Here is a 15,379-nt window from a genome sequence, read left to right on the forward strand (position 1 = left end):
TTTTTCAAACTGTTCTGAACCAAACCTGGCGTCATCTGAACTTGTCATCAAATTTGTGATCCCATCAAACTTCTCGATATCATACCTCATTGCCATCTCTGAACAGGTTGTATGTAGAAACTAAACCAAGCACTTATACCAATTTGTTGGGTTAAACTTGAATTAAACAACGACCATGAACAAAAATGAGAAAAATTAAACATAAATATTTACGCGGAAAAATCCCTCCAAAGAGGATAAAAACCACGGGCAAAGAAAACTTCACTAAACCAGCAAAAACTAAAAGGGGAGTACAAAATGGAGAAATAAATAAACCCGAATCTAAAACAATACAAAGTTCTCTTGAAATTACCACAAACTGTCTCTTAATTTTTGTTTTTGTTATTCTAAACTGTATAGGGTTGCTAAATGGTCTATTTATAGGCTTAATTTCATGTGAATATATGACTAGAACATCCCTAGAAAAATCAGATTTAGACTAGGAAAAGATAATAAAGGTTAACTAGAAGAATAAACCCAGTTAAGTGGGGAACACGTCACCGCGTCGTGACGTCACGTTCGGTTCAGTGGGACGCCATTGCATCACGCCATTGGGACAATAGGTTCTTCTCATGAGGATGTCGGTGTCGTGTCATCATGACGTTGGCTCTTCCTATTCACAACGTTGTCGTCTGTTTAATTTGAAGTGCAAGGCACACTTTACATGATTTATCAATGAATCTTTTGTTTTATTTTTCTTTCTAAAGTAACTATTAACAATTCTTAAATCTTAATTAATTTTATTATATCCGTCTAGAAGACCAACACAAGTTCAAACAAAATAAAATATATAATTTGTGACACCCCAAACCCAACTAGGACGGGTCGGCCCGAATTCGAAGTGTTACATTAGCCACCTAAGTGACTCTCCGGCTAACAACCACCTAAGGCACACTCCAACCTTATAACACCTCAATCTTATCTAAATATTAGTTATCTATTAACGCAAATGTAAATTTTGAGTCAATTTTAAACGTTTCCTAGGTAATTTAACCTAAGGGCAATTTTATCATTTTACCACATATGGTAAAACTAATTCAATTTTAGATCTAAATGTTTACCGACCTTCTTTTAGTCAAAATTTTGCAATCCTAAAAATTTCAGCTTAAACTAAGTTCATTTGCTATGTCTAATTCAAGTTTTATTATTATAGACTAAATTGTAACAAATGCAATCTATCAAAATCTATTTCAAATTACAAATTAAGTGTGTTTTTATCGAATTTTACCAATTACGAGACCAATCCTAAATTATTACTAAGTTCCCTTATCATCTAGAGCTCTAATTAGACTAATAAATTTTCAAGACTAAATCATAACTTAAACAAATTGAATACCAATTTAAAAAGACAAAAATTCAAACCCACCCAAAACCCACATGGCTATTTCCCCCAGCCTCGTGTTCGTGTCGTGAAACAATTTTTGGTAGATCACACATGCCCGTGGGGAAATTCTGCACGCCCATGTGTGATAGCTCCAATTTCCATACGCCCATGTGCAACCCCTCACACGCCCATGTGGACAGGTACACTCCCGTGTGAAAATCACTGCACCTTTTTTTGCAAAAAAAACTCATTTTAAAACTCGATTTTGTATATTTTAACGACCAATTAAACCCAATTTAACTACGATTAATTAACATATATATACACACAAATTTAATTGAATTTATTGACATCAATTAAGCCTCAATTAAATAGAATTAAGCAATTAATTTCATGCACATCAAACACAAAATAAACCAAACAAATGGCGTACCTTAGTCGCTAGTAAACCACTCCATGGAAGCTTCATTTAAATAATCGTTAGTATAAATTTCATGCTTCACACACCGTGTTATCAATCATCATGTTATCAAGCAACAATACACTGTAAATCAATCAACAATTAAAGTTAAACATGCCTCAAAAATATTATAAAACCATTCAAAATAAATGTCCAAAGTCCATTTACAACCAAAATCAATCTAATTCCCGAGAGTTCCACAATGCCCAACTACAGTCTCTAAAATGCGTAATAAAGTCTCTACCAAGCCTAAATCTCTTGGAACTCTCTTGCATGACTCCTCAGCTCCTCAATCTCGACGAATATCTGCATGAATGTGAGAGTGTGAGCTTTAAAAAGCTCATTGAATGTTAATAAAAACAACAAGTAAATTAGCATCCAATTCATGCTTAATTCACAACTAATCATTCACCAATTGTCAGCCAAAAATAATTAAACATGTCAATTTAATTTCCATAAGCATTTTCAATACCAAAAATCAATCATTTATGGCTTTCAATCATCAATTGATATAGAAACAATTATACATAAATATATTGGCAGTCATTTCTCATGGCTTAATTGGGTGATCATACATTGAATAAACGAATCTCCGAACTCCCACAAATATCAAATATAGTCTACCAAGTTGAGCAGGCCGAAGCACGCGCTCCCTTATAGCGACTCAAATAACCCATTGAGTGGAGACTCATGCTCAAGACTCCCTTATCTACTCCAACAAATCAATCCACCTAGAGTCATATGCTCACAATGTCACAAATAAAGGTGAGTACCCAAAAATCCTATGGTATGCCAACTATATCCAATGGATACACCATGCATGTTGCCAATATATTCAATCAAATATAGCATATAAATCAATCATTAGTGTGCTCAATTTAATGTGACAAGATGCTTATATGTAACATGTAACATAGCATTTAATATCCAATTAAATCAAGCAATTCATTTGCCAATTTTCCATAATCAATTATCAATTGAAACATTAACATATCTTGATCAAAAATTTCAGTACACATGCTTAAAATCATCCTTAAAATTAATTTAATTAAATAGCATAATACCACACAAAAATTCACTTACCGTTTTTTTTTCAATACAAATTTAATTTTTTTTACATATTTAATACCAGTCTTGCAAAATCAACCATTCATCCATAATTAATTAATTTTGATCAATAATTAAGGTACTAATTAAATATAATTGAGGGTCAATTCATCAAATCGTCCTTAGAAACACTCACCACACAATTTTATTCTATCACAACAAGTGATTAACTAGGAAATTTCAAGCTTCAATTCCGGTTATCTTGGTCCTCTTCAAGATTCAGAGTTTCAACAGAGGTAAAGAGACATTACCACCTTTCCAAAGCTATCTTAAACACAATTTTTAATTAACTATGCTAATCAAAATTCACTCTCAAAAATACCTTACCGGATTTGTAACATACAGTCGAAAACTCGATTCCTCACAAAATTGACCTCTCCAGCCCTCCTAATCACTTCCAAACATCAATACTAAACCAATTACGCATAAACTAAGCATCAATTTCACATTTAAATCAATTTCACAAAAATTCAAAAAATTAATTCAAGAAGATGATGAAATTCGGATTTCTTCAAATTACCTCACAAATCATGTTTAATCTTGATAAAAAAAGACCAAAAACCTTTTAATAGATCCATTTTGAGTTAGAACATCCATTGATTTGTGGATTTCCTCTCAAAATTCAAAATCCACCATTAAAGCACCTTAAGCTTTTGAAGATGACATTGATAAAAAAATCCTTTAATTGACTCTCAAATCATGTAAAAATGTTTCTAATGTTCATAAAAACAAGTTTAGGGTTAAAGATTACCTTTGATTCACTCTAAATTCGTTGATTGAAAATTTTGATTTAAGAAACTTGAGAAATTTTAGAATATTTTTGACTACTTTTGAGAATAATTTCGGGTGAATTGAGAGAGTATTTTGAAAAGGAAAATGGTTGGATCTATTCTCTGATGATATATCTTTAAAATCATGCAAAGAAAACAAAAATTATAGCTCTCTAATATAATGTAAATAGTGTTAAAAGTAGGCTAGATGCATTGTTTTTAAAGCTGAAACAACTCACCAGAATTTAAAAATTGGGGAATTTGCCTAATGGTCACTCCCACATTTCCCGTGTTTTACCATTTAATCATTTCCCTCCAAAATTCTGAATTTTAAGGTTTATTTGCCAAATAAATACTCTAAAATTTCCCTTGTTTTACAATTAAACTCAATTTAATTAATAATTAAATTTAGCTCAAATTAACCCCCAATAAAAATTATTTTAAAATTCTTTTTCGACCCAAATTAATTATTTTCACTAATAATTATTTTATTATTTTAAAATTAATTTTCCAAAAATATTTTTATTTTTCCAGATTATTGTTTAATTGATTTTAGATGAAATTAACCTCCTAAATTAAATTATAAATTATAAATTTCTAGTTTAACACTCGGAACCCGAAAAATATACCTGAAACTACTAAACCCAGTTTAGGGATATTACATAATTCAATAAAAAAATTTTGAGTTCTCCCCAAAATACGAGTGGAAAATATAATTATATAATAAATATATTTATAAAAATTTGATATAAATAATAAATACAATTTTATTTGAATAGTTAAATATGTTGAGAACTGTAGAGACTTGGGTTAAAATTTTATAATGTGTGTCTTTTCTATTTTTTATGTAAAATATATAAAATGATAAAAATATCTCTAAAATAATACAATTTAATAGTAAAATAAATATATTTTCATCATTATTCAATTGAGTTGGCATCCAATTAACTTATAGCATCAACACAATTAAATGTTTAATGTAAAATATAAATGGATTATACATCATTCATTATCAATACTTGACAAATAGTAGTTGCCACAAGATAAGAGCATGATCAACAAAGGAATTGTTTAAAGCCAAAAAAGCCGCCATAGCAAAAAGTGATGAATTAGGGCAATAGTCACTGCAATGAGTAAGGGTGAGTTTGGATGGGCGGTGCGTTTACCGGCGGTTAGTGTAAAAACAGCGGTGGTGGTGAGATTGGATACTGTAGCGATACTGTAGCGTGAGACAAAAAGTAAGCTAAATGCACCGCACCGCACCCAATCGCCCATTCTCTTCATGCATGGCATTTAGGGGTAAAGCTACTAAGTACTTACATTTAGGTATCTCTACTGAAAACGTACAAATAAATTTTATCTATTACTGAAAAATGAGTAAATTAGTCGTTATACATTTTAAAACGTACAAATTAGTCCTTCCATTTAATTTTATCTATTAAATGATTATGTGGAATATTAAATCTATACTGAAAAATATTTTTTTATTGGTAAACTATAAAAAATGGTCACCCAAATATGCTTTTCGTTCTATTTTGGTTACCCAACTATTAATTTTCTCGATTTAGTCATTAAACTTTTCAAAATTAAATATTTAATCACTTTAAGTTGACATGGGCTTTTTTTATTGGTCTAGTAACAAAATTAGTCCTCTAATATTTACACAATCTATCAATTTGATCCTAAATATAAAAAAATTCAACAAATTTATCCCTCAGTGTTTACAAAATTTATCTGTTTAGTTCTAATTATAAAAAAATAATAAATTTGGCCCTCAACATTTTTAAAACCTTTCACTTTAGTCCTAACTCTAAAAATAAAAAATATTTAAAAAAATCATTTTTAGTTTTTTATAACCCATCGACTAAACTATGTGAGATATTAAAATAAAAAAAGAGTACTCTCTTTCAAGTCACTTGCAGCAATTTCTTTTACTATAATTTATGTTTAACGCTAGACCAAACCAATTGATTTGAAACCTCTTTGGAATAATTGATTGCATTATTACCCAAACACATAACGTTTTTAATGCCTTTATTTTATTTTGGATCTTAACCTTTTTTGTGTTTTATCCCAACTTTTTAGAGTTATTTTATAAGTGACTTGAAAGAGGGTATTCTTTTTCTTATTTTAACATCTCACATGAGTTAACCGATGGGTTATGAATTTTTAAAAATATATTTTTAAAATTTTTAGAGTTAGGACTGAATTGACTGATTTTGTAAATGTTGAGGGCTGAATTTATTGATTTTTTTTAGAATTAGAACTAAAATGACAAATTTTTTAAACATTGAGGGCTTAATTTGTTAAATTTTTTTATATTTAGGATCAAAGTGATAGAATTTGTAAATATTATAGGGATAATTTTGCAACTAGACCAATAAAAAAAGTCCACATCAGCTCAAAATGACTAAAAAAATAATTTTGAAAAGTATAGGACTAAATTGAAGAAATTAATAGTTGGGTGAACAAAATAAAACAAAAAGCATAGTTGGGTGACATTTTTATAGTATACCCATAAAAAATAATTTTCACCATGAATTTAATGTTTCACACCATCATTTAACATATAAAATTTAACGGATGGGCTATTTTGTACTTTTTAAAATGTATAAGGGTTAATTTATTCATTTATTCAATAAAAAGGTCGAAATGCAATCCACCCATAAATATATGGAATTCCTTGATACTTTTATCAACACTTAGGTCCTCTTTCTTTGATTCATACATCAAAGAGCAAAAATAAACTTAAAGAGTTTTAAACAAAAAGAAATTGATATACAAAATTTAAAAATGTTTGTAACTTAAATAGGGTCACAAATATTAAAAAGTTTTAAAATATATTAAACTATGACACATTTACTATGTGGATAATATATATAATATATATTTAAAAAAAATTAAAAAACCAAATACATGATAAAGTATGTATTAAAAAAATACGAACGAATTGGTTGAAGGGTAACATCAACTCAATAAACTCTTTAAATGTAGTGTTGACGAATCGATGAAAAAGTATAAATCCATGTTTGAACAACTATAAAGTAGAATTAAAAACCAATATGAAATACAAACATATAAAAATATTAAATATAGCCAAACGAAATCCATTCATGACAATTTTTACATAGTGAAATTAAAGGCTCACGTATAATAATATGTACATGGTGAGATTTGAACTTTAATACCCAAATACCTAAGCATTCATCTTTATCAATAATGCTAAAGTTTGATGGATCTTATAAAATATTATTTCATTAAAAAAAATGAGTCTAAGTAGATTTGTCCAAAAACCGGGTTCGAAAGTTCGTCTGAAAAATGATTTGGACAAAAAATAAGGCTTGTTTTCTTAACGGACCGAGCTTTGGGTAAGTTTTTTTTGGCCCAGACTTGACCTGACTCGAATTTGCAAAAAAAAAACTACTGCTATTTTTTTACTATTTTGCCACTATTTTTTCATTGTTTTCCAATCATTTCGCTATTATATTACTATTATTTTGTTGTTATAGTTTGGATATTGTATAACTCTTGTTTTATTATTCATTTTGCTACTATTTTAGAGGTATTTGCTTGCTAAGTTGCATATATCTTAGTTTTATTTAAATATTTTTTTCATTTGTTGGGAAATATTTATTTTAATGTTTTTATTATATTTGATGAATTATATTTTTAAAATTTATTTTTATAAAAATTTTAATACGGGTGGGTAGGGCTCTAGTTTTAACATTTTTATCTGGGCTAGGTTTGTACAAAATTTTATATCCATTTTTCGGGTTGATCCATGCCTAAATTTTTTACTTGATCCGGCCCGGATTATGAACAACTCTAATTCTAAGTTATAATTAGAATTGTTCGTCGACCTAACCCGCCAATCGTACTCACTTTTAGCTGAAATTATATTTGGAATTTTTAATTTTGAATGGTTGGGCTTGCCCATTTGATTTTTTAAAAATGGGTAAATTACACCAATAGTCACTTAACTTTGGGGTAGCTAACAAAACAGTGACTTAGGTTTCAATTCAGTCACTCAATTTTCGAAAAATAACAAACCATTTATTAATGTTATTGAAAAGTGACAAACTAATCACTCATTAACATTTTCTGTCATAGATTTAACAAGATAGTTGATGTGGTCAGTTAACTTGTCATGTTGGACAAGTAGTCAAAGGGTCATAAAGAAAAGAAAAGATAATTGGTTAAGGGTAAAAAGAAGAAGAAGAGGAGAAGAAGGGAAAATGGAAAGTCACCTATCGAGTATAACCGTCGGTGGTGGTGATTGATCAAAAAAGTAATAGTATTGAGGGATTGATTCGGAAATTCATTTTGGCTTTCGGTCCATGCAGTGTCATCGCCATTGTATCATAAGCTCAAGCCGCTTCTCTGGCGGAATCGAAAGTACCAAACCAAACCCAGGTTTTTTTCCATGGGTCTCAAATCTCAATTGCGAATCTACTCCATGGTCTTTTTCGAACACCTCTGTATTTAGGTTCTCCATCAGGGACGACGACAGCGGCGGGACCCCTCCCTCTCCTCATCGAAAAATAAGTACAAAAAATAGAATTTTTTTTTCGAATCTCACAAAAGGGTTATCCAAAATCAAGTGTATATGCTCAAAATATTAAATAAATGATAATAATTGTTATAGAAATACAAAGGGGATTGATGATGAAAAAATCGCAAGAGCCAAAACCCCAAGCAATGCAAAAGCCAAAACCCCCTAGACATCTCTACAAAAGCTTTGAAAAAAGCTGTATCTGGGAACCCACCAGAGGTAACTAGCTTCATTTGGTTCAAGTTCCCGAAAAAAGGAACACTCCATTTTAGCATGGACAAGGTTGAGGTACTTAATTCTGGTGAATCTAGCTAAATAAGAGCTTGGGTTTTGAGCTAAAAATGATTTAGGGTATGCAGATTTCAAGGTCTTGAATGTGTTGAAATGTTGCTCGGGGTCAAGTCTTTTTGAGTCAGAATCTTTTGTGACCCCAAAGTTAGGGGAGTTGAAGCCTTCCAACATTGTTTTACACCCAAAGGATTCAAATGCAAAGCACTTATGGCTTTCTCTTGCACAAACAGCTCCAAGTTCAATGGTTTTAGCAGCTGCATCAAGATGGTTATGGTGGGAACCTCGGCAATCATGATGCAGCAGAGGACATTGGCTATGGAGGCGTCGGTGTCGTGGAAGCATAATCGTCTGTGAGTTCCTAGATTTTGACCCTTGGGAATCGCTAGTATGAAGTCCTTCCATTTTCTCTTCTTCTTCTCCTCTTCTTCTTTTCTTCTTTTTTCTTCTTCTCATATTCTTCTTTTTCTCTTGTTCTTCTACTGCCCAGACTTCTTAAATGGGGCTGTTTAAATGACAGCTAGCCCACCGTTAAATGTCATGTTACTTTTCCATTACGTTTATAACAGAAAATGGTTAAAATGACTTTTTTATTATTTTTTAAAATAGAAAATGGTTAAAATGACTCTTTTATTATTTTTTAAAAGTTGAGTGACTAAATTGAAACCTGATTTAACCTTTAAAAAAATATGGCAAATTTAAAGAGAGCTGAGACCTGAATCAAATGGCAGTTATGTGTGAAGAAGTCAAAGAAGAAAGGCGCGGATTCAGTAACTCGGCCCAAGTGAGTAGCATCAATTAAAATTACAAAGCATTCAACAAATTTCCAAATATATCTGTTACTAATTTTCATCAAATTGTTGCAATTTCAAAGCTCTCAAATCTCAGCTGCTATGGCAGCCGTCACACCACTGCTTTTGCTCCTACTTCTCTCCAGCGCACCATCGTTTTCATCAGGGTACTAATTCCATTTGCATTGCCTTAATGAATTATTTTGAACATTAGAATTTGTTTTTAATTAGAAAAATTATCGTAGAATGAATATTTGAATTAGTTCCTCTCGGATATTTTATTATGTTTTAATTTAACCATTTGTTTATTTATCTGTTTTTGGAAGGTCTCGAAATGCGTACAACATCAATGGTAGAGTGAAGATTCCCCAAGGTTTAGGTACCCTTAACTTATTACATTTGACTAATTTATACTGATTTATGCAAAATTATACGATTTATATGGTAATTTTGTCTGTTTTGGATCTTTGTTGCATTGGAATTAGTTCTTTTGTGACAATGTTTGTTTCAACAATTTTACAATGAAAGTACTATATGCATTAAGTTCTGGTTTCTTATGCTGATTTGCAACGTATAAATAGATGGTGATCTGTTAATGCAAGATGGAAATATGTTTCACATTCTAGGTTTTGATGAAAACATGCAGTTCATCCGACAGCACCTTTGAGCCTCAGTGCAGATTGTACGTTCGAGAAATTGACCTCCATTAATCTTTCTTCACCGAGGCATTGTTTTTAGTCTTCGGAAATTAGCACGAACCAATATGGCTAACATTGTTGATGTTCTGATATGTTTGTGATGAGTGATGACTGGTTTTATTTTAATTTAATGCAGAAGGGTAATGAGTTGATTTTGCAGGTCTAGGCACAAAAGGGTATGCTTTGCCCGGAAGAATGTCCAACGTCAAAGTTTTACTCAATGGTGGCCAAAACATTACTTTTCTGAGACCTGATGGATACTTTTCATTGTATCCTAACATTTATCAATCTTATGCATATTGCTTATTGAATATCTATTATCTATTAGTTGTTTACCTTTTCCTTTCCTTGCCCTTTCAATGTTGTTTTCCATAAGTAAACAATGCCTGAAGTCACAACATACCAGCAGGGACTCATTTGATTGAAGTGTCTGCAATCGGCTATTTCTTTTCTCCGGTAAGATCTTATTTCGTATGAGTCTCTTGACTTTTGATCATCAAGTTGTTATGAGGCCTCTTCTTTTTGCCCCTTTAATGTTGGTTTCTTTGAACGTAGGTTAGAGTTGATGTTAGTGCTAGAAACCCAGGCAAGGTGCAGGCAGCATTGACAGAAAACAGGAAGGGTCTCAGTGAATTGGTTTTAGAGCCGTTGAGAGAGGAACAATATTATGAGGTTGAGGAACCTTTTGCTATATTTATGTTTATGTTTCCTTTTGTTTTGAGTTCCTATCTATCCTTTTTGCCTAAGCTTTATCCTACTTTTGTTGCAGATTAGGGAACCTTTCTCCATAATGTCTCTTCTCAAAAGCCCAATGGGTCTCATGGTGGGGTTTATGCTGGCTGTTGCATTCTTAATGCCCAAATTAGTTGAAAACATGGGTAAAGTACTCTTATCACTAGTTCATAAACTTGGTAGATTTCTTAAAGTTCTAGCTTGCTATATGAGTTGATTTGGGTGGAGAGAGCTTTTTTTCCCCTATGATTATGGGTACAACTTTATCATGTGAATGCCTCTACTTATGTTGTTTGAACTCTTCATTTTGACACTCATGTTCAACATATGAATATGAGAATATGACCTCCAATGATCCTCCATGGAAAACTTTAGAAAAGTCTAACCATACCCTAGTTAGATAAATACCCGTATTCGACACTTAGAATCTAGTCCGAGTAATGTAGTGAAAAAACTGCCCCTCTCAACGAATGAGAAGAAAGAAGAAAAAGGACTGCTAGAAATGTCGAATTTTACTAATATGTTGAACATATTATGTGTGTCCAACAGATCCGGAGGAAATGAGGCGAGCTCAAGAGGAAATGAGAAGCCAAGGGGTTCCTTCTTTATCAAGTTTGCTACCAGGAGGTGCGAGGAATTAAGTATTTTGATCATGGACTATCAACTCTTTGGTAGATTAAACTTGAAAGGGTGGCTTAAAAGCCAAGCTGGATGGTATAATATTCACTGCTTGGCTGCTGAAATATTTGGACATTTATATCCTTTCTCCTCCTTGGGAGCAACCCTTTATTTTATTTTTTTTTTTGAGTTGTAGATCTATCGCATTCTAGTACTTTTTTAACTTGGTGTTGACATCTATTCATTGCCGTCAAGCTCTAATGTCTTGAAAAAAAAGTCAGTTCATTTAGTTATGGACACCATGGTTTTTGTTTCCTTGAGAAATAATATGCAATTCTCGTTTTTGAAAGATCTCTTGGGGTGAATTGAGCCGAGCAAGCTTGAATATTGACAAGCTCGAGCTCCACTCGATCAAACATTTATTTTTAAACTAAAATTCAGCTTAAGATATAATTGAAACACCATTAAATCTGAAAGTATTGCATTGTTTGATTAACTTCCACAGATTTTGGTTGAGATGTTCATGAGAAAAACCAGAGAACTAATTAGCTTTGACCATTTGAAATACGGCTGATTTAATCCCAAATTTGTTTGCTCCCGCTATCAAAAGCGAATACTAGTACGAAGCCCTTTGACATACGGCATGACATAGTCTTTGATAGACCTAGGTACAATAGGGATAGCATGCAGTATTTTGCTCATTTACATTGTTATTCTCAACTATTATTGACTCTTAGTGTTCAACTTTGAAATTCATGCTTAGACGTCTCAATTCTCAGCTATTATTGACTCTTCGTGTTCAACTTCGAAATTAATGCTTAGACGTCTCAATCTTCGTAGAGTTCTCTCAATTTCCAAATCAAGTGGTAGCAAATCTAGATTTTGACTTTTGCGCATACAAAAACCAAAGGCACCTACAAATAAAATCAAAAAAATAAAAATTAGCAATTGGCTCCCTGACAATGGCGCCAAAAACTTGTTGATCGAAAATCACACATGCAAGTTTATGTGTCATCATTCCAAGTAGTATAAAATATCGATCCCACAAAGAGCTATTACCAATCAAATTGCCAATCATCAAATATTACTTTAAAACCTATCCAAATTAATCGAGAATAAAATTTTCTAAGTAATTTAAAAGTAAATAAAAATAAGTAATGCAAATTAAATCAAATAAACAATCAATAGTAAAACCTTAGGATTACAATTTTATTCTAACTCCCCAAAAGTCAATGGTGTCAGAAACGGTGGTTTCGAAACTCCATTTTCGTAAATCAAGTCCGTAAATATTTATATTTAATATTTAATATTTATGAGACTAGTACAGAAACATATTAAAGTTTGATCTAGTAATTTTGTCGAATTGATAGCTAATTAAAGTACAATAATTAAATTGTAAAAATTTATTGTTATAAATTTTTAATTGACCAAAGGTTTAGGGATTAAAATTGCTATTAACCCAAAATCTAAAATGGCAAATAAAACAATTTAGAAATGAGTATAGTGCACGGTGGTGTAATGTGTAAGTTTTATTATTATTAAAATTTATAATTAAAATTTTATGATGTATAAACTAAGCAAATATGGAAAGAAAAAGAATTTATCTTCATCTTCTTCTCACCACCAAAAACGCCATAGCCAAAAAACCAAGAATAGGCAATAAGGTTTCAAGTTTCAACAATAAATTGGTTAGTGCAATTAAATCTTTTTTCTTGTAATTTCTATATTTTTGTGGTCATGGGAGCTTGATTTAGCTAGCTCATGTACTAATTTACAAAACTGTTAAAGTTTCTGAATGTTTTCATTGTTAATTTCTTGAAGAAATTAGTGTTAAATTGATAGATTTTAATCTTAGATATGAAAAATGACTAGATTATAAATTTTAATTGTTAGTTTTTTCATAAGGACCAAATAGAATAAAGTGTAAAATTGATATTATAAATAAGAAATGAAAGGTCCCTAATGAGTAATTGTGCAATCAGATTTTAATTCAAGGGTCTAAATTGAAAGTTATACTAGTCCCTGTTTTTGGGACTAAATTGAATAGATTGTTAAATATGTATGACTTTGTAATGTGATTTTGATGGAATTTGATATTATATTATTGCTGAATTATTATTCGTAGTTAAAAATGACACAAGGCTATCGAAAGAGAAAGGAAAGGTGAGAGCGGACGACGAGTGATGTGAGCTTTCAATTTGTATCTCTATGACCCGAGACTAATCTAGTTATTGCATATTAATGGCATTTTGCATTATATAATATTGAGGTGAGTTATTAATGGTTATTGAGTTGAAATGCTATGGTTGAAACTAAATATCAAGACAGAAACTAAATTGAATAGAATAGAAAGTTGATTGACTTAACTGATATAGGAAATTAGTATGAAATTGAGTTGAATTATGTTATATTATATAATGAATTGATATTGAATTGAGAATGATGAGATGTGAATTGAACTATGTTATGAAATTGGAAATTGGTTATTCTATTAACTGTACAGGTCTATATTTCGGTTTATTTGATGATGCACTTACGTGTCAGTATATTTTCTTTGGTATATCTGATGATACACTTATGTGACAGTATATTTTCTTCGATATACCCAATGATGCACTTATGTGCCAGTATATTTTCTTTGGTACATCTGATAATGCACTTACGTGCCAGCATAATTGATTCGGTTTATCCGATGATGCACTATGTGTTCCAATATATTTCCTTTGGTTTACTCAATGATGCACTGCGGTGCCAGTTTGAGATGTAGATTAACTAAACCGAGTATATGTCTTGAAAATCCAAGTTAGGTTAATAGGAGCGTATGAATGTGATTTGGCTATAAGGTAGATTGAATATGAAATGTGAATTAATTTTGCATAATTTCATACATATGAAATGTGATAGATGATAACATATAAAAGATCATGCAAAATGAGCCGAAAACAAGCCCTGAGGGCCAATTGAGTAAACAAGCTAATAAGCTCGGAAATGATTGAAATCAAATTAAGTGTTTATGCATATAATTGATGAACGTATATGATTAAGTATATGTTAACAAATGTGGTATATAATTGAATAGGTGTAAGTATATGGTACGAAATGATAACGTTGAAATGTTAAGTAAATTGGCTTACGTAATGTATATGCATACTTACCTATATATGGACTTATATAAATTTTAAATTGAGTTCATATACTTTCATGCTTTTATATTAAAATACCATCACTTGAATCATAAGGTACCACTGAGTTCTATTACTCAGCGTACGATTTTGTTTTTCGTACGCAAGTTAGGTGAAAATCGAGATCTCGAGCATAAACTTTAACATCCAGTCAAGATCCCAGACTCAAAAATATTTGTATAAATTCCTTTTTGTTGGTTATAAGGCATGTACCTAAGTTGAGTCATTTTTGGTATATAACTATATATATACATAAGCATTTTTGGTTTTGAAGGTTTGTGTTTGAATATGGTAAATATATTATAGATTATAAATGGTTTTAAATCTAGTTAAATTGTTGTGATATGTCATAATGATAATGATCTTGATGGAATAGCTAGAAATGTATATGATTTGGTATGAAATGCAATAAGTAGTTAGCTTATTGTTGATAAGGTTTTAACTTAGTTTTGGTTGAGGAATTGGTGTGTATAAACTGATGATGGTTGTTGAATATATTGAGAGAACATAATAAGTATGTGTTTAGAAATGATTTGGAAAATTACAGAATATCCTACTTCAATCTATCATTCTCATTATTATCTTCAATCAACATTAGACTTCTAATGTAATTAATTACTTTTTAGTTGCAAATTACCTAAACAGTTCTAAAATTATAATAATAATTAATAAGCATTTTTTATGTAAATTAGATATTTTTTATAAAATTATAATTATAATTATATTAATAGTTAGAAAAATAACATAAAGTAAAATTAAAATTAATAAGAATTTAACATTTGACATAGAATAGTATGAGAAAGTGAATAAACTAAAAA

At 30.7% G+C, this 15,379-nt stretch overlaps 1 protein-coding gene across 1 annotated transcript; it reads left to right on the forward strand.

Annotated features, from left to right (window-relative positions):
• The first annotated feature begins 9,282 nt into the window (after positions 1–9,282).
• On the forward strand, positions 9,283–11,728 carry LOC121218324 (ER membrane protein complex subunit 7 homolog). Its single transcript, XM_041095400.1, has 8 exons — positions 9,283–9,324; positions 9,415–9,498; positions 9,658–9,710; positions 10,190–10,298; positions 10,422–10,485; positions 10,585–10,701; positions 10,799–10,907; positions 11,311–11,728. The coding sequence occupies exons 2-8, from the start codon at positions 9,434–9,436 to the stop codon at positions 11,400–11,402; spliced, it is 609 nt and encodes a 202-aa protein (XP_040951334.1). The 5' UTR covers positions 9,283–9,324; positions 9,415–9,433; the 3' UTR covers positions 11,403–11,728.
• The last annotated feature ends 3,651 nt before the right edge of the window (positions 11,729–15,379 follow it).

The sequence above is a fragment of the Gossypium hirsutum genome, chromosome D06 (assembly GCF_007990345.1).
Source record: "Gossypium hirsutum isolate 1008001.06 chromosome D06, Gossypium_hirsutum_v2.1, whole genome shotgun sequence".
In the NCBI taxonomy this organism is placed as follows: Eukaryota; Viridiplantae; Streptophyta; class Magnoliopsida; order Malvales; family Malvaceae; genus Gossypium; species Gossypium hirsutum.

Bases quoted from the DNA above. Each gene is read 5' to 3' on its own strand.
- LOC121218324 (XM_041095400.1), top strand. From the start codon at position 9,434: ATGGCAGCCGTCACACCACTGCTTTTGCTCCTACTTCTCTCCAGCGCA. The intron at 10,702-10,798 runs GTTGAGGAACCT...CTTTTGTTGCAG, and splicing joins GAGAGGAACAATATTATGAG to ATTAGGGAACCTTTCTCCAT. The intron at 10,908-11,310 runs GTAAAGTACTCT...TGTGTCCAACAG, and splicing joins CAAATTAGTTGAAAACATGG to ATCCGGAGGAAATGAGGCGA.